This window comes from Chlorocebus sabaeus, chromosome 22 (genome assembly GCF_047675955.1).
Source record: "Chlorocebus sabaeus isolate Y175 chromosome 22, mChlSab1.0.hap1, whole genome shotgun sequence".
NCBI classification, from domain to species: domain Eukaryota; kingdom Metazoa; phylum Chordata; class Mammalia; order Primates; family Cercopithecidae; genus Chlorocebus; species Chlorocebus sabaeus.
The window spans coordinates 61,858,992-61,885,651 of NC_132925.1; the positions used below are offsets into that span (position 1 = coordinate 61,858,992).

A 26,660-nucleotide genomic window follows, 5' to 3' on the forward strand; every position below is an offset into this window, starting at 1 on the left:
TGATGTTTTGGTAGTAAAATGCCTGGTCTTTCACAAAAGGATAATCTTAAAAGCTGGTAATTTGTTTTTTTAAATGTAAGCTAGTAATAAAAAAGTGTGGGTATAGTATTTCTGTTTTTTTGAGACGGAGTCTTGCTCTGTCACCCAGGCTGGAGTGCAGTCGTGCAATCTCGGCTCACTGCAAGCTCCACCTCCCGGGTTCATGCCATTCTCCTGCCTCAGCCTCCCCAGTAGCTGGGACTACAGGTGCCCACCACCACACCCAGCTAATTTTTTGTATTTTTAGTAGAGATAGGGTTTCACCGTGTTAGCCAGGATAATCTCAATCTCCTGACCTCATGATCTGCCCGCCTAGGCCTCCCAAAGTGCTGGGATTACAGGCATGAGACACCGCGCCCAGCCCGGGTATAGTATCTCTATCTCCATTTTTTTTTTTTTTTTTTTGGTGTTACTGTGTTAAAAATTTCCTACACTATGACATCCAAAATTCAAAGAATTACAAGATTTATTAAATACTGAGATATTCCCCTACTCTGAGAGTACATGATTCTATGGTTATTTCCAAAAATTAATTCAGCAAGATTTGTCATTACTAAAAAATAAATATAGATATAAGACTTGTATTAAACCAAGAGAAATAAATACTTTGGTTCTGTTACATTCAATCGCACATATTATTCTCCTATTATTCTGAACACCTAAGAATATTTAGAAGACTATCTCAAGAGAGATTCACTAACCAAATAATCCTGGAACCTTGTATATACATAATACTTAGAAAATTCATTTCTCAACTTATAAAAATGCCACCAAATGGCATTAATAGATTAAGAACTGGATATTAGGTACATTTGATGTTGAGTTCCTGGAGAGGACTTTGTTAATGAGAATATTCTACAGTGTTACTGCCAGCAGACTTTATGAAACCTTTGGCTAATGCCAACATGCACTGCTATATGAGTTGGAATTTCACACAAGGAAATACATAATCACATGCAAATACATAAACCCTTAAAAGTGTAGCTGAACATCAATCCTTGAAGGCAGCTATGCTAAAATGTATGCTAACTGGGCTGGGCGCGGTGGCTCAAGCCTGTAATCCCAGCATTTTGGGAGGCCGAGACGGGCGGATCACGAGGTCAGGGATCCAGACCATCCTGGCTAACACGGTGAAACCCCGTCTCTACTAAAAAATACAAAAAACTAGCCGGGCGAGGTGGCGGGTGCCTGTAGTCCCAGCTACTCGGGAGGCTGAGGCAGGAGAATGGCGGGAACCCGGGAGGCGGAGCTTGCAGTGAGCTGAGATCCGGCCACAGCACTCCAGCCTGGGCGACAGAGCGAGACACCGTCTCAAAAAAAAAAACAAAAACAAACAAACAAAAAAAAATTGTATGCTAACTGCTCTTGCCTATGGATTTTATTTTCAAATTGTGATTTCTAAAGTCCACTTTCTTTCACACATTCATGGACTTTTGTTAAATGGTGGTCTTAAGATATTGTTATTTGTTTTTATAAACATTCTAAACTGGAAATATCAAAGGTGGATAACACTTTGTCTCCATTTTTTTTGTCATTATTACAGTCACTTTAAATTTTTTCTAGCCTATGAAATAAGAAACAATTCGAGAATTATAGGATTAATTGACTACTCAGTTTTTTTCCAGCTCTGACCTTTATGGTTAAAGTACTTCTCTTATTGTCTACTAAATTACTGGCAGTTCAATTTCTTGCTTATACACATTCTATTTAAAATGTGTGTGTGTGTAAAATTTGTTGTTTACATAAATTTATACATGTGTCAATCTCAGTGTGTGAATTTATTTGTGTATAAAGAAAGCATCATATAATCAAATTATCATACAATCAAACTATCTCAATCCTTATCAAAGTAGAAGAATACATCTTCTCACTTAGATTTACAGTTTATCCTACAAACAAAATTATTTCCAAAATGTGAAAAAGAGTAAAGATGATCATGTAACAAATTAAAATCTAGTCTCTAAAATGAAACTGCTATAAAAGCGTATTGGTATAATGGTAAACAAACTCAAAGTAACATTTGCAGCATTATAAAATTGCTACTTACAAGCAAACTGAAGCTTTGCTTCTCTGCTAACAATTGTTCCAAACGAGTTTGTTGCTGTGCACTGGTACGTTCCAGCATCTTGGGTTTTATTGGGGTTATTGATCAACAAGCTGCCTTCAACAACACTGTAGCGGAAATCCATACCGATGTCAACATCTGTTCCATTTAACTTCCACCTATAGTATAAAAATGCCACTAGATAAAGTCTTGTCATATTAATCAATATTTCTGAATTGTCTAAAATATATAAAAACTATAAATAGCATGAAAAATCATTTATGACTTTTTTTAAAAAACATGATTGAGAAGTTAGAAATGCTCTACCCAGCAATGGTAACATCTTAAGTGCTTATGGAAAGAACATGTCTTTTAAAGTAAACAATGATATTAAAATTTTAATAACTGTTTTTCTGACTACTTATCATGCTACAAACACTTCACCGTTTTGAAGTCCGGCCACAGATTTCTCATAGCACCTGTGCAACTTTCTTCAAACAGTGCTTCTCAGTAAAAGTCCTTCTAGTTTGCAATCATTCTTTAAATAGGTCTATATAGATGACAGCATATACTATTTCCAGGTAGATTGTTGAGTATCTGATGAAATTGCAGCAGAGTTGCTTTGATTTGTTCCTTAATATGACTACAATGGCTGGCTGTAAAGGAGAGGAACTCTATTGATCTTGAGCTGCCGTGGGGACCAAACCTGCCTTAACCTTGGATCACTTTGAAGAGCTCCTTCACCACTGGCACACAAACATCAATCAACCATCCCAGCAAACTGCAGATTAGGCCATTAGGTAATTGGGGCAAAGAGAGGTTTTTTCATTTGTTTGTTTTTGTCCTCCTGTTTATTTACCTGGATCACCTATGTATGTGACTAGAGTATTTAGCCCAGTAAAGTAGGTTTAGTAGGACTCACACATTTTAACAGACAAGTTTTGGTAATAAGACTTATGTTTTTGTTTTTGTTGCATTTTACAACCAACACCATTCCAAACAGTGAGCTTATCTTGACTCTTCAGAAGTCAATTAAATACTTAAGAACTTTGGCACTAATACAACTCAGTGACTATCTTATCTGTTTACCCCCACAAATCTTACACAGAATATTAACTAATGAAAATAGCACAGTAGGAGTTTGTGAATTACTAGGAGTATCACAGTAGCATTTACATCAGAATGTTAAAAATTAAGAAATACAGCAGCACAAAGAAAACTAATCCAAATTCATAATGGCAGTAAGGAACGACAGCCATTAATCTTATCTCCTTTAAAGAGTAAAAACACCATTTAAACATTTGTATATGTGCACATGCACATTCATTGTGTATCATCTTATAACGTTCTTGGGTACTATGGTTGTCTGTACACAATGTAAAAGGATTTAAATGAAAAAAATATAGGCGAGTTAGTTTCAAGATTTTGGATGTCTGATATCAACAAAAGCAAATATACAGAAGGGTGATCCCTTCTTTCTGTCAAGACCTCTGTCCCACTTCAAAGCCATTTTTCAATGACACCTCTTTCAATGAAGTCTTCCTCCGTATTTCTAGTCAAAATTAACCAAAGATGACTAAGCGCGGTGGCTCACGCCTGTAATCTCAGCACTTTGGGAGGCTGAAGTGGGCAGGTCTCTTGAGCCCAGGAGTTCCAGAATATCTTGGGCAACATGGCACAACCCTGTCTCCACAAAAAATACAAAATTTAGCCAGGTGTGGTGGTGCATGTGTGCTTGTAGTCCCAGCTACTCGGGAGGCTGAGGTAGGAGGACCACTTGAGCCGGGGAGATTGAGGCTGCAGTGAGCCAAGGTCACACCACTGCCACTGCACTCCAGCTTGGGCAACAGAGTGAGACCTCATCTCAGAACAAAAACAACAAAAATTAACCAAAGCTTTATCCAATCTCCTGCAGAACTGTCCATGCTCCTTTATGTAGGAATGCTGCTTTTACTGTAGATAATTTGCCTACATCGCTTTTGTATTGTCGCTTTAGCCATCTAAAATCTAACACTCTCATTGTGCTCCATAAATGCTTGTTGAATTTAATTGACTAAATATTTTACTTCTTTGCTGGATATTTTAGCTTTGAACATCCACAATTTATGAAGCATTCTAGCACACTACCACACAGCAACATTATGTTTATTCATGTCTTTGAAATGTAAAAATTTAGAAACAAGAGAGGTAAGAAAGGTAGATCAGGAGCATGAAATAGAAAAATGAGGTAACTATGTGTTTGTGTATAAGAAGATTGGGATTAGAAACTGACAATGTTTTTAGTCTCCACAGTAATTCTCTGTGCTCTGACACAGACAAGAAAGTAATATGCAATAAAGATAGAACAGCCAGCTTATATTCTAGCAGCTCTATATGCACATGAATCTCTAGAACTGACTGTCTGCCCTAGACATTTTTTTTTTTTTTTGAGTCAGCTGATCACGTCTTGGCCATAACTCTTACTTCAAATGATAGTACAGCAATTTAATATGACAAATCTAAGAACTCAAAGAGGAAATTGCAATATAATGTGAGCTGCAAGCAGAGTGTGAAATTTAGGAGTGGGACCATGTGAGTCTTTTTAGAAAAGTGGTTGTGGGCATAATGAGAGCTCCTCTGTAGGTTTGTCTACACTAGTCATCTCAACTAAAATGCTGTACAGAAAGTCCATTAATCTACTTTATCACCTGCTTTTACATACAAACAGCAAAGGAAAAAGGATTATTGAGAAAATAAAGTGCTTTTTCTGAAATGCAGTTGAGTCTCTATTACAAAGCACTATACCAAGTTTTATTGCAATGCAGTCACTGTTCATTCCAACTGAATGTGGATTACACTGAATTTCTTATCTCACTGTATACTGAAACACACTTGAAAATTTCACAATTTACTTTCAATGTTTGAGGAATCTTTTAAGTGTTGGTAATATAGAGGCAATGCTCATTTGGAGCCAACAGAGATTTTCCCAAGGGACAAGATAAATCTGCGTGTCTCATAAGTTGATTTCTGAATCATTTGAGGAACCATGACTCCACTCTCTCCAGAGAGTGGGGTTGTCCACAACCAAACACCTATGCTGTGATGCTCTGGAGGGTAAAATGTTGTGGCTTTGCTGGGAGGGTGTCTATAGGATTCGCTGTAGCGAAATCCTCTTTCTTTGTTGATGGTTTCAACTCGGCACTAAGGGAAGGTCAGGGCATTTATGACTTGGAATTTGTTTTCTGCAAACTCAGTTGAATACAAACCTCAGCAAAAGTACCCCGACCAAGTATGTGAACATTTCTTCTATCTGGAAAGGGATGCTGAGTGCATTAAGTAATGTCATATGTCCTTAGGGAAGTTTAATACAAGGGAAGTTGGCACAAGTTAAAACTTCTTAAATTTTTCTGGGTCTGGGTCAACCCTTTCAAAATTGAGGGGCAGGAAACAATGAAAAGAGAAGGCTCAGTTGAGGGAATAAACACAAAGAAGAGAGGTCAATTGCGGTGTCTGAGGGGAGAACCCAGTGCTGAAGATCCCCATGGAGACTCACTTTGGAATTTCTCCTACTTGTTCTTCCCCCTCAAAGTCAGCCTGAAGACTGAAAAAGTTCAGGCAGAAAGGTGTCTGAAAATGCCTGATCTCTCCATTCTTTCTCTTTCTCTTTGTTTCAACAAGAGGAATTTTTTAGCTCCCAGGTACCAGTCTGCTATCATGTTACGGAGAAACTGCCAAAGGTATAAAGGCAAGAAGTACACTGCAATAAATTGCTAGTATATTTGATTAAAAAGTTTTGTTCTCAGTGTTTCCTGGCAATCTAAAAACATAATAGGTTTCTGTTTCACTGCTTGTTTTAAATAACAAGGCAAGCTCCTATATCTAGAAACACAATGTTACAAAAGCAATGTTAATTAAAGGTCACAGTTTGGGGAAAAACAAAGCAGCAACTTGCCAAATTCGGCTGCAAAATTTGTTTTCATTTATGGCTAACATCTGAACTTACACTCGGCTATGTAAGGAAAACAGGAACCAGTTAACTCATCGTTTATGTATCTAAGAGCCTTTGCTTCCTGCATTCTTTATTACATAAAGTATTTAAAAATCTTTGATTTAGCCTTGGGTTTAATATATTCTAGGGAGAATAACTATTCGTTCTGGCTTGCCCAAGACAAGTGCTGGGTTTACACCTGCTGTCCTAGAATAATTATGAACAGCGGCCTTCTGCTTTAAAAAGTGCCCTTAGATGATAAATTACATGTTCACTCTAATTATATGGTCCATTAGAGAGTTGTTTTCTTATTTTCTGGAATGCACTTCCTTTCCTTATCCATGTGATGAAAGAACCATTCGCCCTCCAAATATATTAAAATATCTCCTTTTCTGTGAAGCCTTCAGTGACATCTACCCTCCTGAATTAGACTTTCTTTCCTCCAGAGTACCTAGAACATGGTCATCCTTTACTTGTATTTACCTCATTCTACTCCAACTACATCTACATCTAGGCAGTCCTCAAATTAATAGTACTAGTAAACATGTTGTAGAGTTGATTAATCTTTGAATACTCAGACCTAGCATGGTGCCTGGTGCATTGCAGCTGCTTAATAGAGTGGTTTAAATATTTTGTCTAGATGACATATTTTTCAGAATCCTAATATATGGCCCAGTTCAAAGTAGACCTGCGAAGGCTGAATCTTGGATGAAAATTCTGTTATTTTCTTTCTCTGGTAATCTTTAAGCCAATTCCATGTGCCCTGGAATTCAGTTTGAAAAACACTGATGAGGTTTGAAGGACAAATAATGAATATGTTTGACAAATGAACAAATGGATAAATGAGCACATAAATTCTAAAATAATATCCACTATACTAATACTGCCATCCTTTAACTTGAACAGAATGTCCTCTGCCTATTTGAAAATTACTTATCTCAGTTCAAATCTCATTTCTTCTAAGAACCCAACCTGAAGACTCCAATCTCTCCTAAACTATGACATATATATTTCTGTTTTTATATAACATTAGATATTAGTTATTATAGTTTTTAATTATCAAATTTGAATAGAGGCATAATAATATTTATAAGATGTATGTAAGTTATAAAAAATCATGAGCCAATGAAGATCTGTGTTTAAAAGGGATATTATCACTTTAGAAGTCTGCTGTATCTACTTTGATTATAACCACTCTTTCTTAATGGTTACTTATAATCTTTAATTTTGGCTTTTTCATTCCTGTGATATTCTTTATAATTTTATCATGTATGTTATTATCCTTTGAAGGAGTTCAGAGCATGCCACTCAAAAATATGCTGCTCTGGCATACTGACATTTATTTATTTATTTATTTAGAGACTGGGTCTTCCTCTGTCACCCATGATGGAATGTAGTGGTGCAATCATAGCTCACTGCAGCCTAGAACTCCTAGACTCAAGCAATCTTCCCACCTCAGCCTCCTGAGTAGCTAGGACTACAGGTATGCACCCCCATGGCTGACTAGTTTTTAAATTATTTTTGTAGAGATGGGGGTCTTGCTATGTTGCCCAGGTTGTTCTCAAACTCCTGGCCTCAAGCCATCGTAGTGCCTCAGCCTCCCAAAGGGCTGGGATTACAGGTGTGAGCCACTGTGCCCAGCCTATATTGACTATTTTGAGTTAAAGGTACTCGGAAAACAGCAGGTACAAGATGACCACTTTCACCTTCATTCTTTTTCTAAAGAGCAAGGGATGAAATCCCCATGCCAGAGATGTCCTTTCTATATTAGAAGGAAAGTAACATTCTTTTCATCAAGGACAGGAAGTTGAGACAGAGAAAACTCTGTCCAGACCTTGTTAAAATATTTTCTTCTAGCTCCCCATATAACTTACTTTTTCACAATTTACTACTCTTTGTCCAATTCAGTATATAAATGTGCAACGATAACTGTGTCTCTGGGTTTCCATTGTCTTATGAAGGCTTCCTTGCCATGTAAAACTTGGATTTAAAAAAACGTTTTTCTCCTTTTGATTTGCTTTATGTAAATTTAATTCTCAGGCTCAGCTGAAAAATCCTAAGAGAGGAGAGGTAAAGTTTTGCTTCCTTTATACCTTGAAAAACCACTCCATCCCAACCACTTTCAAATATTATGAATGTGAAATTACATACTATGTATTTGGCCGTGAACTGGTTTACTCAAAATTATGTTCTTGAGATCTACCCATGTTGTCACAGCTGCCATTCATTCATTTATTCTACTGCATGAGGTTACCTTGTACGAACATACCAGGTTATATGTATTTGTGAATATACTATGAACATAATTATGTATACTGGATCATAGATTATGGATTATGTGCATCTTTAGATTTACTAGGGAGTGCTTTTTTTTTCTTTTTTTACAGTGGCTTTTACCAATTTACATTGCTACCAGCAGTGTTCAATCAAGGGTTCTGTTTGCTCTACACCTTCACCAACAGATTGTCAGTTTTCTATATTTGCCAATCTGATAGTTTTGAAAGAGTATGTTGTTGTAGGTTTAATTATATATTTCTGTTCACTAATGATATTGACAATCCTTTTATGTTTACCGAATTTTTGGTTTTCATTTTCTTACAAGTACTTGTTCAAGTGTTTTGCTAATGTTTCCACTGGGTTGTTTTTTACATTCTGTTTGTGGAAATTCTTTAAACAGTCTGGGATATGAATCCCTTACCCATAACAAATATACTTAAAAATCTTCAAGTTTACAGCTTGTAATTTTGCTTATTTCAGTATATTCTATTGAACATCAGTTTTCAATATTAATACAGCTAAATATTTTCTTTTACAAGTTGCACTTTTTCTGTCATATTTAGAAAATCTCTTCCTTCCCCAAAGTCATAAATATGTATAACTATTTGCTTTTAAAAGTATTGCAAATATTCCATTTAGGTCTTCTATATACTTGGAATTGATTTTTGTGTATGCAGTGCAGTAGGGTTCCAATTCCATTTATTTATTTATTTATTTTTTGAGATAGAGTTTCGCTCTGTTGCCCAGGCTGGAGTGCAGTGGCGCGATCTCGGCTCACTGCAAGCTCTGCCTCCCGGGTTCACGCCATTCTCCTGCCTCATCCTCCTGAGTGGCTGGGACTACAGGCGCCCGCCACCACGCCCGGCTAGTTTTTTTGTATTTTTTTAGTAGAGACGGAGTTTCACCGTGTTAGCTAGGATGGTCTCGATCTCCTGACCTCGTGATCCACCCACATCGGCCTCCCAAAGTGCTGGGATTACAGGCGTGAGCCAATGTGGCTGGCCCCAATTTCATTTCTTTAACCATATAGATTATCCGCTGTCTAGTACATCTTTTAAAAATTTGTTTCTAATGTTGTCATGAATTTTTACTTTTCTTCTTTTTATCTTCACAAGACAGTATTATTTTTATTATTTTTATTGTTCTGTGCAATAATTTTTTTGTGGAATTACTAACATTTACCATTTGCTTTACTTATTATTTATTCTTGTAGCTCAGCTCTTCTATCTGGAATCATTTTTATTCTGCCTCAAGTATGTCTTTTAGAATTTCCTTTAGTGAGGGTCTACTGGAGTCAGACTTTGGTTGATGGCTGCCTAAAAATGCAGTCAGTTTGTTTTCCTTTTAAAAAAGTATTTAGGCTACCTATACATTTGACAGTTTCTCTCAGTATACTGAAGATTCTATCTTCTGTCTTCTGCTTTTTTGTTGCTATTGAGAAATCAGCTGCCAGTTTGTGATCTCTTTGAATGTTACCTGTATTACAACTTTGGCTACTTTTATGATCATCTGTTTGACTTGGTGTTCACTATTTCACTATTTTAGATGTGGCTTCATTTTTATTTGTACTGCTTGAAGGGCATTGGGCTTCCTATATCTATAGCTTGAAAGTTTTAATTAGTCTGGAAAATTCTTAGCCTTCTCTTTAAATACTGCTTCTGCCTCAGTCTTTCTTGTTTCTTCTGGAATCCTGATTAGACATTTTCTCTCTCTTTCTTTTTAAAGTATTTTGCTTCCCTTTGTCTCTTTCTGCTGCCTCTGGAGGATTTCTTCAGACCTATCTTGCAGTTTACAAATTCTCTTTTCAGTTGTATCTCATCTGCTACGACAACCACTAGGGTTTAATGTTTGAAATACACAATTACTTGTGCTTCACAGTCTCTTTGGAAGTCAAGCTTATTACTTGTTCACATTTACTCTAAAGATGTAGTCCTTGTATCCCAGGTTTATTCTGGGAGATGTTCTCATGTTGGATTCTCCTGTGGGTTGTCTAGGCTTTGTCTTGTGATCTCTGTTCCTCTGAAGCCATGAAAACCAAAGCTCAGTTCATACTTGTAGTTTATTAACATGAAAACTGCCTTTACTGTTCAGCTTCTTTGGGTTCCAAACCCACTTACTTTTGGACTTCTGATATTTCTTACTTTCCTGCCAATTTACTGATATGGTTTAAAATGTGTTTTTTCAGTTAAATATATGTGGTTAGGAATTGTTAATGTTTTCAAAGAGAAAGTCAATCAGGATATTTAATTCCCAGTACTACAAAAAACAGAGGTTGAGTACTTAGCTTTTCATGAAACAATCATCTCCTTAGACTTTCAGGATATCCTATGATGCCCATCTAAAAGCTTTTAATGGGCTGGGCATGGTGGCTCACGCCTGTAATCCCAGCACTTTGGGAGGCTGAGGCGGGTGGATCACTTGAGGTCAGGAATTCAAGACCAGCCTGGCCAACATGGTGAAATCCTGTCTCTGCTAAAAATATAAAAATTAGCTGGGCATGGTGGTGCACACCTGCAATCCCAGCTACTCAGGAGGCTGAGGCAGGAGAATCACACGAACCCGGGAGGCGGAGGTTGCAGTGAGCAGTGGTCGCACACTGCACTCCAGTCTGGGTGACTGACAGAGAGAGACTCCGTCTTGAAATAACTAACTAACTAACTAACTAACTCTTGGGCCAGGCATGGTGGTTCATGCCTGTAATCCCAGCACTTTGGGAGGCTGAGGCAGGTGGATCACCTGAGGTCGGGAGTTTGAGACCAACCTGACCAACATAGAGAAATCCCATCTTTACTAAACATACAAAATTAGCCAGGCATAGTGGCACATGCCTGTAATCCCAGCTACTCGGGAGGCTGAGGTAGGAGAATCGCTTGAACCTGGGAGGTGGAATTTGCAGTGAGCTGAGATCGCATTATTGCACTCCAGCCTGGGTAACAAGAGCAAAACTCAGTCTCAAAAATAAATAAATAAATAAACAAATAAATAAATAAATAAAATCTCTTTATGTAACCAGCATTGTGTAAGTATTTCTTGATTTTAATAACAGAAACTATACGTATGGAAATACATGCTTTTAAATCAACAAACCTGATATGAGGTTTTGGATTTCCTTTAACTTCACAATTGAGCTTCACTTTTTTCTCCTCAGAATCCAAAGGGAACATTACAGGACTTGGTTCTTGAATAAAAATCGGGCCATGCAGTGTGGAATCATCTGAAATGAGAAGAGAAAATGTCCAAAATGAAGAATCCCTTCCAAATAGGAACAATAGGAAACAACAACATAAAGAAAATAATAGAAAGAAATTAACAAAAAATAGTAAGGCATAACAGGTTAGGTTGTGTTTCAGTTTCTGGAAGACAATTTCCCATTGAGGTTAATCTTCTGTGGATTATGATGAAGTGAAAATGTGAGCTCTCTTATTTCACATTGGTCACTAATTTTACTAACAACTTCCAGGCACAGGCTGCTTGACGTCTCCCTTTCTCTGCTCTATGTATTGTTCTGTTTATCTTTAGCCTACCCCTTTACTGTATGTGCTTCCTGTATTGCTTTTGTGCTGCTCTCATTGTGGATCACTCTCTAGTGTCATAAAGTTAAAATTTTTTCTGTGTTATAATGAGATGATAACATTAGAAAGAAGCAACGGCGATAATGTAAATAAGTCAATAATGAGTAACAGCTCTGTATTGCTAATATACACAACAATTTTTCAAAATGACTATGTAGGCAAATAAAGAACAACCTACAGTCTTTATTCTCAAATTATCTGCAGTGAAGGACTAGGTTCTTTGTTTTCCCAATCTCTTATGAAGCCATATATGGTCTACCTAGGATAAACATCACATAGCTGGTACCACACGTGACTCAGCAACACCCAAACTGGTCTATAACAAGTGCAATGACTTGAGTCCACTGATTATGTGCTTGGATGGTGAAGCCATGTTAAACAGCCATGCATTTCTAAGTGCTTTCTCTCAGTAAGAGAAACTGGATGCTTGAGACTTATTTTGTCATGGAGCAGTAACAAAGTTCAAAGACTGGAATGATCCACAAACTATATTTAAGTGGCAGTGTAGAGTACATATGCTTCTAGACTATGCGCACAATAAATATTGTTCAAAATGCATCTCACCACTTATGCTCATAAAAGTGATTTTCATTTTTCAAAATCAAGTTCAAATTCTTTTTCCTAGAAGATTCTTCTAGACCCTCAACCTTTTTCTTTAACCATATAATTTTAAAACTGTATTTCCCAAGACACTTATCTTTTTATACTAAATGCATTTAATAGAGTACACTTTCTTTTTCCTTGTTTGGATTATAAGCTCCTTGAGAGCATGACTGTATCTTATCTACTTTTATATCAAGTACAGTGGTATATATACATACACGGTGATCAATAAGAATCTGAAGAATCTGTTTTATTTCAAAGTTTTTTTTTAAATTTTTAATGTATTCAATTAGCTTACTTAGGCATTGCCTGATGAACTTTAAGATAGAATCACCAGAGGTTATGTTGTAAAAGTTACATTAAATATCACCCTGCAGCTGGCAGTCCCCTTATATGTGATTATTCTGAAGGGCAAGAATTGCAACTGCTATCCTGGAAAAACTTCATAACCAGTCTTTTGTCGATAGGTGATAGGATGAGACTGAATTCATTCAGGTGCATCGGTACTGAGAAAAAAAGAATAAAGTTGGTTTGGGGATCTAGGTAAAGCCTGGCAAGGTAATTTCTAAGGCATTTAACATTTAACTCAGATGGAAAAAACAACAACAACAACAACAAAAAACACTTCATGCTAAGGTTGAAATAGAAGAAAAGTTAAGAAGACAAAATAACCAAATGGAGTTCTATCTTATTATAGGGGACTGAGGATGGCCCATGATCTTGTTGTCAGAAAGAGAGATGGGTAGGGATTCAGAAAGACCATGGACTGAGTTTCAATGCCTTGGGTCAAGTAGTAACTCCAGGACCTCAGAAAAATCACCTAGTCTCTACATGCCTCAAATGTTTCATCTATAAATAAATACGATTAGACTAGGCCAGTGATTCTGTATCAGTTAAAAATGGGAAAACAGGCTGGGCATGGTGGCTCAAGCCTGTAATCCCAGCACTCTGGGAGGTGAGGTGTGGAGGATTGCATGAGCCCACGGGTTCAAGACAAACCTGAGCAACACATGGAGACCCTATCTCTACCAAAAATTAAAAAATTAGCTGGGGATGGTGGCATGCACCTGCAGTCCCAGCTACTCAGGAGGCTGAGGTGGGAGGATGGCTTGAACTTGAGGGATCAAGGCTGCAGTGGGCCATGATCACTGCCACCACACTCCAGCCTGGATGACAGACCAAGACGCTATCTCAAACCAAAACAAAACAACACAAAAACAAATAAAGGGAAAACAGCCAGGAATATTTTCCCATAAACACACATGTATCCATACATTTCATTTGCATTCAAAGATGTCATGAATTATATTACCACTACCACTGTCTCTCCTTACTCCATGCATAAAATACCACATCAATAAGAAGTTTAAACAACCAAAAATAAAGAAGATGTATGAAAGCACACAAAATAAAATCATGGAATAGAAGTACACGGACATGGCCAGGTGTGGTGGCTCACATCTGTAATCCCAGCACTATGGTGGATCATGAGGTCAGGCATTCGAGACCAGCCTGGCCAACATAGGGAAACCCCATCTCTACTAAAAATACAAAAAAATTAGCCAGACATGGTGGCATGCGCCTGTAATCCCAGCTACTTGGGAGGCTGAGGCAGGAGAATCTCTTGAACCTGTGAGGTGGAGGTTCCAGTGAGCTGAGATTGCACCACTGCACTCCAGCCCAGGAGACAGTGCAAGACTCTGTCTCAAAAAAAAAAAAAAAAAAAAAAAAAAAAAAGGGACACAAACATGCACTTTAAAAAATATTTGTGTTTTAAATCCAGGTATTTACATTTCAGATTTTTAACAATTACACAAATATTTTCAAAACAAATTTAGGTACTGGTCAAATGTTAGCTCATTTCAATGGTAAAGAATTAAGTGATTTTTTGGCACACCAAGGTAAATGAAAAATGTTATTCATCAAGATCACTAATAAAGCAGCAAGTTTGGTGGATTTTCTCTAAAAGAGAGATATTTCCATTGTTGTCCCCAATTCCAAAATTATTTGTGTGTATATATAATATCAATCATCTCAATTCATTGGTGTTCCCTGATTTGAATTTCATACAGAAATATAGAGTCTATTACTAGTAATTCCAAATAAGAATAAAACATAATAATGATTACTCAGGATGCAGCTGAGAGGCTGTGGATTAACATCTGTACTATTTCTCAATGTAGCCATGCCATATTTAAATAACAAAAAGATATTTTTTCTATGTATTTTGTAACAAGAATTGATAATAATGATGCTCTGCATTCACTATAAATAATGCATTCCATCTAAAGTTTTTATTTTCTCATAGTTAACCAAGTTCACTGCCTGAAAATTAACATTAGCATAAAGGGAATAGTATTTCAGTTCTCATGGAAGGAAATCCACAGGCTTTTGTGCATGAGCTATTTGGGTTCCCAAAGATGAGGGGAGAGATTTTAGAAAGTTTAGCTATCCAGGTATAAAAAAACCATATATCCTAGCTTTTAAACCTTTGGACCAGGGTTAACAATGTTTTTGAGAAAAAAAGAGTTGCTTTATTTCACCAAAACCTTGAGGTGCCTGGGTGAAACAAAGAGTCCTGAGAGAGGCGTTCTGAGATGAAACAGGGGGAGAGGCATCCCTAAGTTTGTTCTATCTCTGTGTGGTAGCCACAAAGTGACTTTCAAGTGTCTTGAAGGCACACACAAAAGACTGTGCATTTACCGTTTTCAAAGCCTAGAAGATAAAGTTCATCCTTTTTTTTTTTTAAAATATCACAGTAAGTTGTTCCATGTAACCAGAAGAGTGGCTGTGATTTTCAATCTAAAGAGGTAAAGAGCATCTCAGCAAATGACAAAGGACAGGATTTAATAATACAATGTGTCTCAGAGTTAGACTGTAGACCACCTGCATTATTATCATGCCATGCTTGTTTTATTAAATCTCAGTCCAGACTGACTACACCAGAAGAATCTGGGGTCCATTAATCTGCCCTTTAACCTAGCTCTCTGGGTGAGTCTTTTACACACTAAAGTTTGAGAACTACTAACACAGATCCTTCTATTCCTAGCTCTTCATTTCCTAAGAACAGAACATCAGCCAACACCGGTTTTAGACCCACTCCTAGACATTTTTTATTGGGCAAAGTCTAACCAACACATCTTTGCTTGATAACATTTAGAGAAGTAATTTTAGCACATGCCTGCCTGGACTAACAGCTGCGAGGGATGCATCCAGGAACAGAAAGTTATAAAACTGACTCACATGAATGTGTCAAGGCCTAGGACTGACATATAAACTAACCCTTTCTTAGAACACTTGTAGTTGAACTCCAGAGCTAATTGTGAGACACCGCCCTCCCCAACAAGCACTGCACTGCATTGACAAAAGGCAGACATCCTTAGAGATCACAACAGTCCATTGACCTATAGTTATAGTTTGTCCTCATTTCTATACACAGCATTTATACTGTAACCACTACCATTTATTTATAAGGAATGATTGTCTTCTTATTTAAGTGACAGGATGTTGGGACTAATGTTTTTACACTTGGGTCCTCAAAAGGGTGAGAGTCGCCCCAGGGCCTCATCTGCCTTGGAGAAGTTAGGGGCATGGGCTCACATTATTAGAGGAGGGGAAGGTAATGATTTTCCACCCTTCTAGCAATTCCTAAAAAATCATGTTAAGAGGAGGAATGAGGGAGTGAGCAGTAAGATTGCCAACAGCTCACATACGGTCTTGTGGATTCTAGACCATTGATCTGAGACCCAGCTTGGGGGATCTAGTGCAGGCGCCAATACTGTTACATGATGATTTTCTGAGTTCGTTTCTCCTTGGTAACTAGATACCTGCCAATCAGTCACTAGGCTAACTTCTGCCAGACTACCAGTGCTCTGTAAAGTTCCATACCATAGAAATTACCTTGAATTAGGATGCATAAACTCAACTTCATAAAGGGAAGGGAGAAGATTAAGCTGAAAAAAAATCTGCTTTCATGCTTCAACAAGGAGTGGGAAATCTTTGGATTTTTTGAAAAAGCAGAGATTTAGTGACCAGAAACAAGTGCCCCAGAAGTAAAATGTAGTGTCAAGGCTAATCTGAAATTTTTGGATTACTGAAAGAGATGCACAGAATCATAGAATTTTCTATTAGAAGATATTATTTAATATTATTTTCCTAGGTTACAGAATAAAAATGACCACATCTGTAATGGAAACAAAATATTTTTTGACTTAAAAAAAAAATAACCCTCTAAGAAAAACAGTACTAAAGCACCTCTCCGCAGCCAGGTGTCACTTAATTTATTTGCTGTATTGGAACATCAATGATCTCTATTTTTTTTTCTTTTAATTAATTTGGCCCACTTCCACATTTTCCTGAACTTCCCTCCCAGGCAAGCCGGAAACTACTCAGGCTGCTGGAAGCCAGGCTGGGTAAGAGAATCTGAATGGATGGGGCTGGGCTGAGGTTTTCTGGGGCTAAGCAGAGAAAAATAAGCCTGAATCTCAGGTGATGGTTAACTCAAGGAAGTGAGGCAGATATCAAGCCCAAATATCAAGCCCACAGGAGCAAGTACAGAACAAAATCTGGATTCCAAGGGAAAGGTCAGCAAAAGATAACACGTGTAAAGCAGGAAGCTAGAGGGTGGGTGGAGCTAGGAAAATTCCACTGACGCTAAATATAGTTTTTTGGTTTTTATTTTTATTTTTACATGGCATCTGTGAACAATCCTAGGAGCTGGGCCAAGTCAGGCAGTAGATCTAATCTCACAATAAACATTTCATAGAAAGCAACTTAGTAAAAAAGGTAAGTCAAACTATACCTAAAATAATTCTTTTTCCAAGTGTGTCAAGAAACCTCCTGGCTGAAACAGGTGAGCATCCCTAATCCAAAAATCCAAAATCTGAAATGTTCCAAAATCCAAAACTTTTTGAGTGCCAACATGAGATAGTGACACCTGTGCTTTCTGATGGTTCAAAGTATAAACTTTGTTTCATGCACAAAATTATTTAAAATATTGTATAAATCACCTTCAGGCTATATGCATAAGGTATATATGAAACATTAATTATTTTCACGTTTAGACTTGGGTGTCATCCCTAGGATATCTCATTTTATATATATGCAAATATTCCAAAATCCAACCCCCCCAAAAATTTCAAAATCTGAAACACCTCCGGTCTCAAGAATTTTAGATAAGGGATACTCAACCTCTATCACCTTAGCTAAGGGTACTTGTTAACAGGTAGATTCTTGAGTCCCTCTCACACCTACTGGGTTCTAATTATCAGGACTCAGGAAACAGCATTTGAGCAAGCATCTCTTGATCTTTATGAATTGTAAAGTTTATTTTATTTTATTTTATTTTTTGAGACGGGGTCTCCCTCTGTCACCCAGGTTGGAGTACAGTGGCTTGATCTCTGCTCACTGCAACCTCCGTCTCCCGGGTTCAAGTGATTCTCCTGTCTCAGCCTCCTGAGTAGCTGGGATTACAGGTGCATGCCACTACGCCTGGCTATTTCTTTTGTTTTTAGTAGAGACAGGGTTTCAGCATGTTGGTCAGGCTGGTCTTGAACTCCTGACCTTGTGATCCATCCACCTCGGCCTCCCAAAGTACTGGGATTACAGGCATGAGCCACCTCGCCTGACCTATGCATTCTAAAGTTTTAAAACTAGTTATGAATTGAGCACAGACAGCTTTCATCTTTCTTTTCTTTTTCTTTTTGTGAGATGGAGTCTCACTCTATTGCCCAGGCTGGAGTGCAATGGCACGATCTCGGCTCACTGCAACCTCCACCTCCCAGGTTCAAGCGATTCTTCTGCCTCAGCCTCCCAAGTAGCTGGGAATATAGGCACCTGCCACCACGCCCAGCTAATTTTTTGTTAATTTTGTGTTAGCCAGGATGGTCTCGATCTCCCGACCTCGTAATCTGCCTGCCTTGGCCTCCCAAAGTACTGGGATTACAGGTGTGAACCACTGCGCCTGGTCACTTTCATTTCTAAACAGTTTAGGATCCCAGTGAAGAAAAACTACCCTGCAGAGTTTGGTTCTATGTGCTAGATCACCCTGTGGCTACTCCGTGGGATGAAGGCCACATTTTGCCAGCATGACCCTTAGAACAATACCCTTTTCTTTTGCTGGAAATATTTCCATCTGTTGCAAATTCAACTGACTCTGTTGGGAAAGAACAAAAATGCAATATTATGACTTCATCTTAGAAAACTAAAAATTCCAGATTCAAGTCTACTTGTCATTGCTGTGGTGTTCCCAGGTGTTGCACCTGAGGGTTGTTTAAGCCCTTAATCCTAATGGCAGGTACGAAGTGCTGCCATAACAGCCAAGAACCCAGCACTGTGATATATAGTCAATCTTCCTATGACATCAAATGGACTGTTTGATTAAACACCTGGTCTTGGGTAGAAACTCTTAAATAGCAACAATTTTCATTTGGGAAGTAAACTCTAGGACACCTAATGGGGAACACAAGGGCTTGAATATAAGCTTAGAATACCAGCCAGGGAAGACTGCATGGGTTTAGATATGAGTTGTATCTAGGTCACATCTGGAGGGTAGGTAGATTTTTGCAGTATGCATGCACAGAAGTATCTGGGTGCAAACCAGAGTGGCTTTGCCTATATCCTGCAGAGCCCTTGACCAATCAAGAGAGTAAATGCTCCATGTGTGTGTAATCAGTGGGCACGCGTTGCTTTATCAGATTGCAGAACAAAGTTACCAGGGAAAAGGAAGGGGAAGTTCTTCTGCTAAGCTGGGTTGTTGGGTGTGCTCTCAGTGTCCTGCTCATATTTCACTTTCTCCCTCACCACTAGCATCAAGGGGAACCCAGTGGGAGAACCATTACTCATTCCACCACCAGCATGTTCCAAGAAGAGCACACGTAGGGCCCACTGTGTCCTGCTGGCTGTGAACCTTCTCCTCCAGGCTTCCTAATGATTACGGAAATTCATTTTGGCTAAAAAACTGTAAGATCAGCAGCATCTCTATGGATCTAAATTACTCATAAAACGTATGGGCAATAACCTAAGGAAATTCACAAACAAATGAAATACTGTAACAGTGATTTTCCTGAGTGCAAGAATTCCTTTAAAATTCAATCACTGATTGTAGAAATGATGATTGGACAGCTGTCACACTATCATTACAAATACAATTTAGTGTTGTTAGTATTTATAAGATAGACAGCAAGGCATGTTCAAAGGCCTTACCCAAGTGCCTACTTGAAAAACTAGCCCACACACAGCATTTCTATTGAATAAGTATTCTATTTGGTTGTTCAGCTGAATAGAGCAGAGGCAAAGCAAATATTAAAGGAGACAGACATGCCTGCTTAAAGGATAAACATTTCTTTCATTTGTCATTGCTTCCGCCTTCCTTCTTTTAACCCCTCAAATGAGCATTTTAAACAGCAAGAAACAGAGAAGTCTACGGACAGCTGGTGTATGTCTGAAGGCACGAAGTGAAAAAAATCCAAATGAGAAGTGAACTCTTCTCAGACTATTTCTTTGTTCTCTTGTTAACAAAATAATGCTGCCGCCATCATGCATTTGTGTCACACATAATGAGGCCTTAATCGTTTGTAATGCCAGATCTTAGAAACAGTGGTGGGACAGGGGAAGTACTTGGAGATAAAAAGGGTCTGTCCTTGGAGAAAAATTCTGCTTTGCTGTAGGATTTGTTGGAGTGGAAAAGAACAGAAAGCGGGGCTGTATCAACATATCCTACTCTGACCCTGATCTTAAACCTTGACACATTCCAGGAACAATGGATTAATGACTCTTTTAAAAATTAGTAATTGGGTGATATTGACGTCAAGCCCTAGTTACCATAAGGAAGAAGCATTTCTAACAAATGCAAATACTTTGTAACTCATCGGGAGGCAAAAACTGACCTGAACTGATGGCAGACTATTTATAGTCTCAATGTGAATATTCATATGCTTTGCTGCGGAATTAGAAATGCGTTTGATTATGCAGTGCTGACCCAGACTCAGCTGGGGATGCTATTATGTAACACTGGGCATGTTTTGTGGGCTGTATTTCTCTTCTAAAATTACAAACATTTTAAATGCTCAAACATTTCTGACCCAAATGACTTCTGATCAGAGTTTCTGGGCCTAGATTGGATTCCAATTCCAATATTACATAGAAGCGACATAACCGCGTGCAAAGCAGACATTGTCCTGCCCTCATGGAGTGTTTACTCTAGAGAGGACTGATAATAGTTATAGCTAACTTTATCTTTTTAATTAATAGACTTTATTTTTTCAGAGCAGTTTGAGGTTTATAGAAAAATTGAGCAGAGTACAGAGAGTCTGTCTACACCCCTTCTTCTGCACATAGCTTCCCATATTGTTAACATCTTGCATTCCTGTGTTGTATTTGTTACAATTGATGAGCCAATATGAATGCATTTATATTAACTAAAGCCCACAGTTTACATTAGGGTTCATAATGTATTGCACGTGCTGTGGTCCTGGCAAATGTATTACAACATGTATCCACCATTACAATATCACACAGGATAGTATACTACCCTAACAATCTAATGCTTCACTGTAGCAAACTTTCTGATTTATATATAGATGCATTACTATTTACTCATGAGAACAACAGTATAGAAACACACATATAAAATTGATTGGCTTTAGCTAGAGAAATCTAAATGAGATATCAGGTCAGTAATTCACTCAATATTGGTTCCCTAGTGGCATAAGTATGTAGTGGACATCTGTGACTTTGCCTCAGTATCCACTGCTCCTTATTAGGTAAGAGCATTCTACTTTTTCTTTGGTGAACCAACCCTCCTACTCTTTCAACTCAAGTGGTTTGGATAGACTAAAATCCTCTGCACAGGTCAGGAGTAGCAGATAACACTGCTTAGCATTGATAAGTTATTAATACTTATTTAGGCCGGGCGCGGTGGCTCAAGCCTGTAATCCCAGCACTTTGGGAGGCCGAGACGGGTGGATCACGAGGTCAGGAGATCAAGACCATCCTGGCTAACATGGTGAAACCCCGTCTCTACTAAAAAAAATACAAAAAACTAGCCGGGCGTGGTGGCGGCGCCTGTAGTCCCAGCTACTCGGGAGGCTGAGGCAGGAGAATGGCGTAAACCCAGGAGGCGGAGCTTGCAGTGAGCTGAGATCCGGCCACTGCACTCCAGCCTGGGCGACAGAGCCAGACTCCGTCTCAAAAAAAAAAAAAAAAAAAAAAAAAAAAAACTTATTTATACGTTATCAATTGGCCCGATCAATTAATACTCCATTTTCTTGGTTAAATTGGTTCCCATTCATGGGTGACCAAAGCCTGGCTAATAAGACTCCAGTGCAGGACTTCTCATAGAACTACAAGGAAAAACTCCTTTTGTAGTCTAGAATCGCTTACAGAAGGAAGCCGGGAGCTTCCAAAGACTCCCACATAGAGAGAGAGAGAGAAAACCTAAAAAAATAATGAAGCCAAAACAGAAAAGAACAAAATTAAAGGATAGGGACAAACTGAGTTCCGATGGCATCGTTTCAGCTCTGGAACAAGTTCTGTCCCAAGCAAGCTTTATCCCTAAGATTCCCAGATATGAGAGCTAACAATTGCCTTCATTGAAGCAAATTTGAGTTGCAGTTCTTATCAGCTGTAGCTAAGAAACTCCTAATCAACATAGAAAGGTACACGTCAATTTATTCAGTGAGTTAATTCTTCATGTCATTGGTCTTCATTCTATTCTTCTTATTTCTTTTTGACACTTCTCCAAATGTACTTGTGTGTGTGTGAATACATACCAACAGGACTGGTCTTCAGCAATGTGGCAGGCAAAAACCTTCTCTCTGTGGACTTACTGTTCATTTTTGTGCCTGTACTTCAACCTGAACACCACTGGGATCAACTACTCCCTAGAAATCTGCTTCCTTGAACTGTGCCCCTTCTGGTATTTCTGAATGCATATGGAAAGCTCCATCATGTGTCTTGTCCATGCCCTTCCCCACCACAGGACAGTTTGTTGTTGGAAAAAAAATATATATACTACAATCTAAGCCACTCTGGAGACTGTTAGCTTCAAGCTGGAATTCACACACTTTAATGGTGGCCTTTTGAAAAGATCGTTAACCAAAAGCAGTGCTAATGCCTTCAATATGCTTTTGTGTATTCTTTGTATGCATAAAGAATCTCCCAGAGAGCCAGTTAAAAATGAAGACTATAGGACTCTGTGGCCTTTCCCAAACTTCCTGATTACATAGATTTGGGGATGGGGTGCAGGTATATGCATTAGAATTTTGCACCTTGGATTACAGATGCAGGTGATCTAAAATCATGAGCCACTAGTTAAGGAGTACAGAGTAGGGTAATTTCAGTAACCACATCAGGCTGTTTTAAGCAGCAGGTGGCTGCCAGAGCTGATAACCAAGGAAAAACCAGCACTTGCATGGCTCTCAAATCAAATGCTGGAAATGCCTCTCTTTTATGCTCTGAATGAGCAGTGTCTCCCATTATCCATGCTCATAGGGATATATTTTTCTGCTTAATAGGAGGTATAAATGACCTAGAAGACCTGCTTTGGGTTCTGACGCTTTAGTTGTCATGTATTAAGAGCTCTATAATCCAGAGTTGTCCAAGCTTCTGTGGGACTGGGAGAAACAACCGTTTCTTTCCCCAGCTATCTCTCCAACCCTCCCAGAGCCAAAACATCCTCCTTCTCGACTAAACAAAAGTACGACCAAAGTGTAGAGGTTGCCTTTTCTACATTCAGTCATGATTTCACAGTTTCCTGGAGACCATCTGTTTTAAGCCCTTCTGGGGTGAACTGGCGTTTTTAACTCCCCAGTGACACCCTCCATTCCCCACTGCCTTCCCTGACTTTAAATTGCCCAATCACAGAATGCCTGCAGGCAGTACTTTCATGTTATATGCACCACAGCTCCTCAACTAATATTCATGAACCTTTGCACCTGTCTCTTTGGCAGCTAAAGTACCCTACTTCTGTCTTTCTCTAAATGTTTCAGGTTTGTAATTTGGCACATAGTGAATGCGTCAATATATATACTAGGAAGCGTGAAAGGGAGTAATCTGAAAGCTACTCAAGCAAAACTTTGAGAACATGTTTCTAACGGGTCCACTAAATTTGAATTTGGTATGCTTCTCTTTCTGGTGTGAAACTATTTTAATTATTTTTCATATTGTTCCTTAGGAGACAGGGCTATCATGATGTCTACAGTGAAGCTGGGAAGGAGAACACAATGGAGATAAAGTTTATGGCAGGTAAGGGGCTCCAGATACGGTTCTTCCTGGTGGGACACTGGTATTTTAATTGAAAGTTTGTCGGGAAATCCAAACCAGACATATGTTCTACATTACCCACTGACTGAAACTAGAAAGTCCTGTCAGACAAGGATAAACAAAGCCATAATCTTTCAACTTAGGCAGAGATTTGCTCAGCTTTGAAAAAAGAGTGTTTACAAAACCACAAATCAACTCTGACTCTCCCTTCCTCAAAAGATAACCCCTATGTATCCTATTTAGAGCCATGTAAAATAATGACAATAATAACTATCATTTACTGAGTGCATAATAAGGTTAGGCTCCCTTCAAAGTAAAAATGGTTATTGGGGACAGTGTCATATAACCCACAGACAAGAGCTATGCTCTTCCTCATTTAATGATGGAAAAGAAAGGCCTGGAGACAGGCCACCATTATAAGAGGTTGCAGAACAGGGACTGAACTTGGTTTCTTCTAAGATCAGAGCCAAGTACTTAGTGGCATTATGATATACTATGGCAACTGCTCTCTGTGCATCACCAGCACCAAGTAACACATGAGATTCTAGTATGCTGAGCGCTATGGTTTGAATGTGTGTGTCCCCTTCAAAATTTATGTTGAAACTTAATCCTCAATGCAATAGTATTAAGAGATAAGGCCCATAGGGGGATGATAAGGTCATGAGAACTCCTCCCTCATGAATGGGATTAAGGCCTTCATAAAAGAGGCTTCAAACAGCATTCAACCCTCTTGCCTTTCTGTCCCTTCCACCATGTGAAGACACAGCCTTCATCCCCTCTGGAGGACGCAATAACATGGTGCCATCTTGGAAGCACAGATGGAGCCCTCACCAGAGCAGCCCTCACCAGACACCAAACCTGCCGGCACCTTGATTTTAGACTCCCCAGCCTCCAGAATAGTGAGAAATAAAGGTCTGTTCTTTATACATAATATAGCCTCAGGTATTTTGTGATAGCAGGACAAATGGACTAAGAGTGTGAGTAAAAATGGCATATTAAATGTGAGTTCAGATTTTTATCAAATCCCACTTTTTAAGGTGCAGAAACAAAGGTTTGCAAATATTAGGTGGTGTATCCAAAGTCACACAGATACACAGTGATAGAGCTCTCACCAGAATCTTGGTGTTTCAATTAAAAATGAAATATTTTTCATAGTACCTGAAGTTTCCTTCCATTTACTGTTTGGATAACAGTAAAATTGATCCACTTTTACCTAGAAATATAGTGGGAAAGAAGATGGAATCATCCCTTAGGAAGAGAGATAATCTATTTTGTCAATATTTGTGTCTTGAAACTTTGGTTTAGAAGGAAATAAGTGAAAGTCCATTTCCTTTCAATAGAGAGCAGAATGGATAAATGTGATTCATCATATGCCACACTTGTTACCAATTCTTTCAAATTACAAAGTTGTTCTTTTTTGGAATTAGCAGCATATTGATGTACAGAAGGGATATTCTGTCCTAAAGTATCCTCTATAGAAAACATCATAAAAGAGGGAATTTATAACCTTTCAAAATGACAAGCATAAAATTTGCATCTAATTATTGGGCATTCTGCCTTTTCTATGTCATTTTGTCATAAGGTAAAGTGGCATGCACACTGATTTGGGCGAACACAAAGCAAAACCCTTTCTGTGAAAAGATAAATGGCAGCAGAAAAAAAATGCCATTGACTTGAATTCACAGGCTTATCAAAAGAGAGGAAAAAAATGCTTTCTTAGCTTTCTTAAGATGAGGTAAAAAGCACGTCCATTGAGTTGTTGGGTCTTCTGAATAAGTCATCCACCTGTCCATTTCACTAACAATCCTCAAATCCCTTCCCATACACCTCTAGCCACAGAGAAGGTGGATGACTGTGACCTTCTTTTCCTTTATTTATTGCAAAAGCATCTGCTTGCTTGAGAAACATGCCAACTAAGTAAGAAGTAACTGACGGGATAATGGATTAACATCTTTCATTCATTAACAAGTGTTTACTGAGTACCCACTATGTACTAGACTATTCACAATGAGGATAGACAGAGAAGTAAACACACTGTCCAAGGAGCTTATAAGGCTGTGGGAGGCAGACTAAGTAATTTATATAGCTTGTTGAAAGGTCATTCATATTGTGAAGTTAAGTATATCAAGAAAGGGAATAGAGAATCTACGAAGAACATTACAATTTTAAATAGTGTCTTAGTCTGTTCAGGTTGCTTTAACAAAATACCATAAACTGAGTAACCTCCTAACAACAGAAATTTATTGTTTACAGTTCTGGAGGTTGAGTTGTCCAGGCAAAAGGCGCCGGCAGATTTGGTGTCTGGTGAAACCCACTTTCTGGTTCGTAGAGGGCACCTATTTGCTGTGTCCTCACACAGTAAAGGGGAAAGGCAGCTCTCTGGGGCTTCTCTTATATGGGTGTTAATCTCATTCATGGGGGCTCTGCCCTCATGACCTAATCCCCTCCCAAAGGCCCAACCTTGGGGGTTAGGATTTCAAATATGAACTTAATGGGTACAAAACTTTCAGACCATAGCAAATAGAGTTGACAGAGAAGTCCTTTCTGAGAAAAGGATATTTGATCCAAGACTTGAGGGAGGTGAGTAGGCAAACCCTAAGGCTATCTCACTGATAAGCATTTCAGGCACAAATAGCAGTAACTGACAGAGCCCTGTAGCAGTAAGAGAGTGCTTAGCGTGTTTGCAACAAACAAATTCTCTCTCTCTCTTCCTCTCTCTCTACCACACACACATGCGCGTGCGCACAGCAGTGTGCCTTCAGTACCATATGCAGTAAGAGCAGTGCTGAACATGAAATAGCAGTGGTGGCATCAATGTATTATGTGTCAGTTCTTAATACTGCCATGTTCATGGCAGAGTTCCTCAACCCACACTGTATAAGCTAAGGCAGGTATG

The 26,660-nt window shown here is 38.6% G+C and overlaps 1 protein-coding gene across 14 annotated transcripts in view; it reads right to left on the reverse strand.

The window, feature by feature from the left end:
- The window catches only part of CNTN4 (contactin 4), a 976,967-nt gene that overhangs the window by 319,988 nt on the left and 630,319 nt on the right, over positions 1-26,660 (reverse strand). For all 14 annotated transcript variants that reach the window (XM_073009922.1, XM_007985035.3, XM_073009921.1 and 11 more), the window contains 2 exons: positions 11,415-11,541; positions 2,087-2,262 (listed from right to left, as the gene is read on the reverse strand). In XM_073009922.1, the coding sequence (XP_072866023.1) occupies positions 2,087-2,262; positions 11,415-11,541 (303 nt within the window). The remainder of the gene's footprint in view (positions 1-2,086; positions 2,263-11,414; positions 11,542-26,660) is intronic.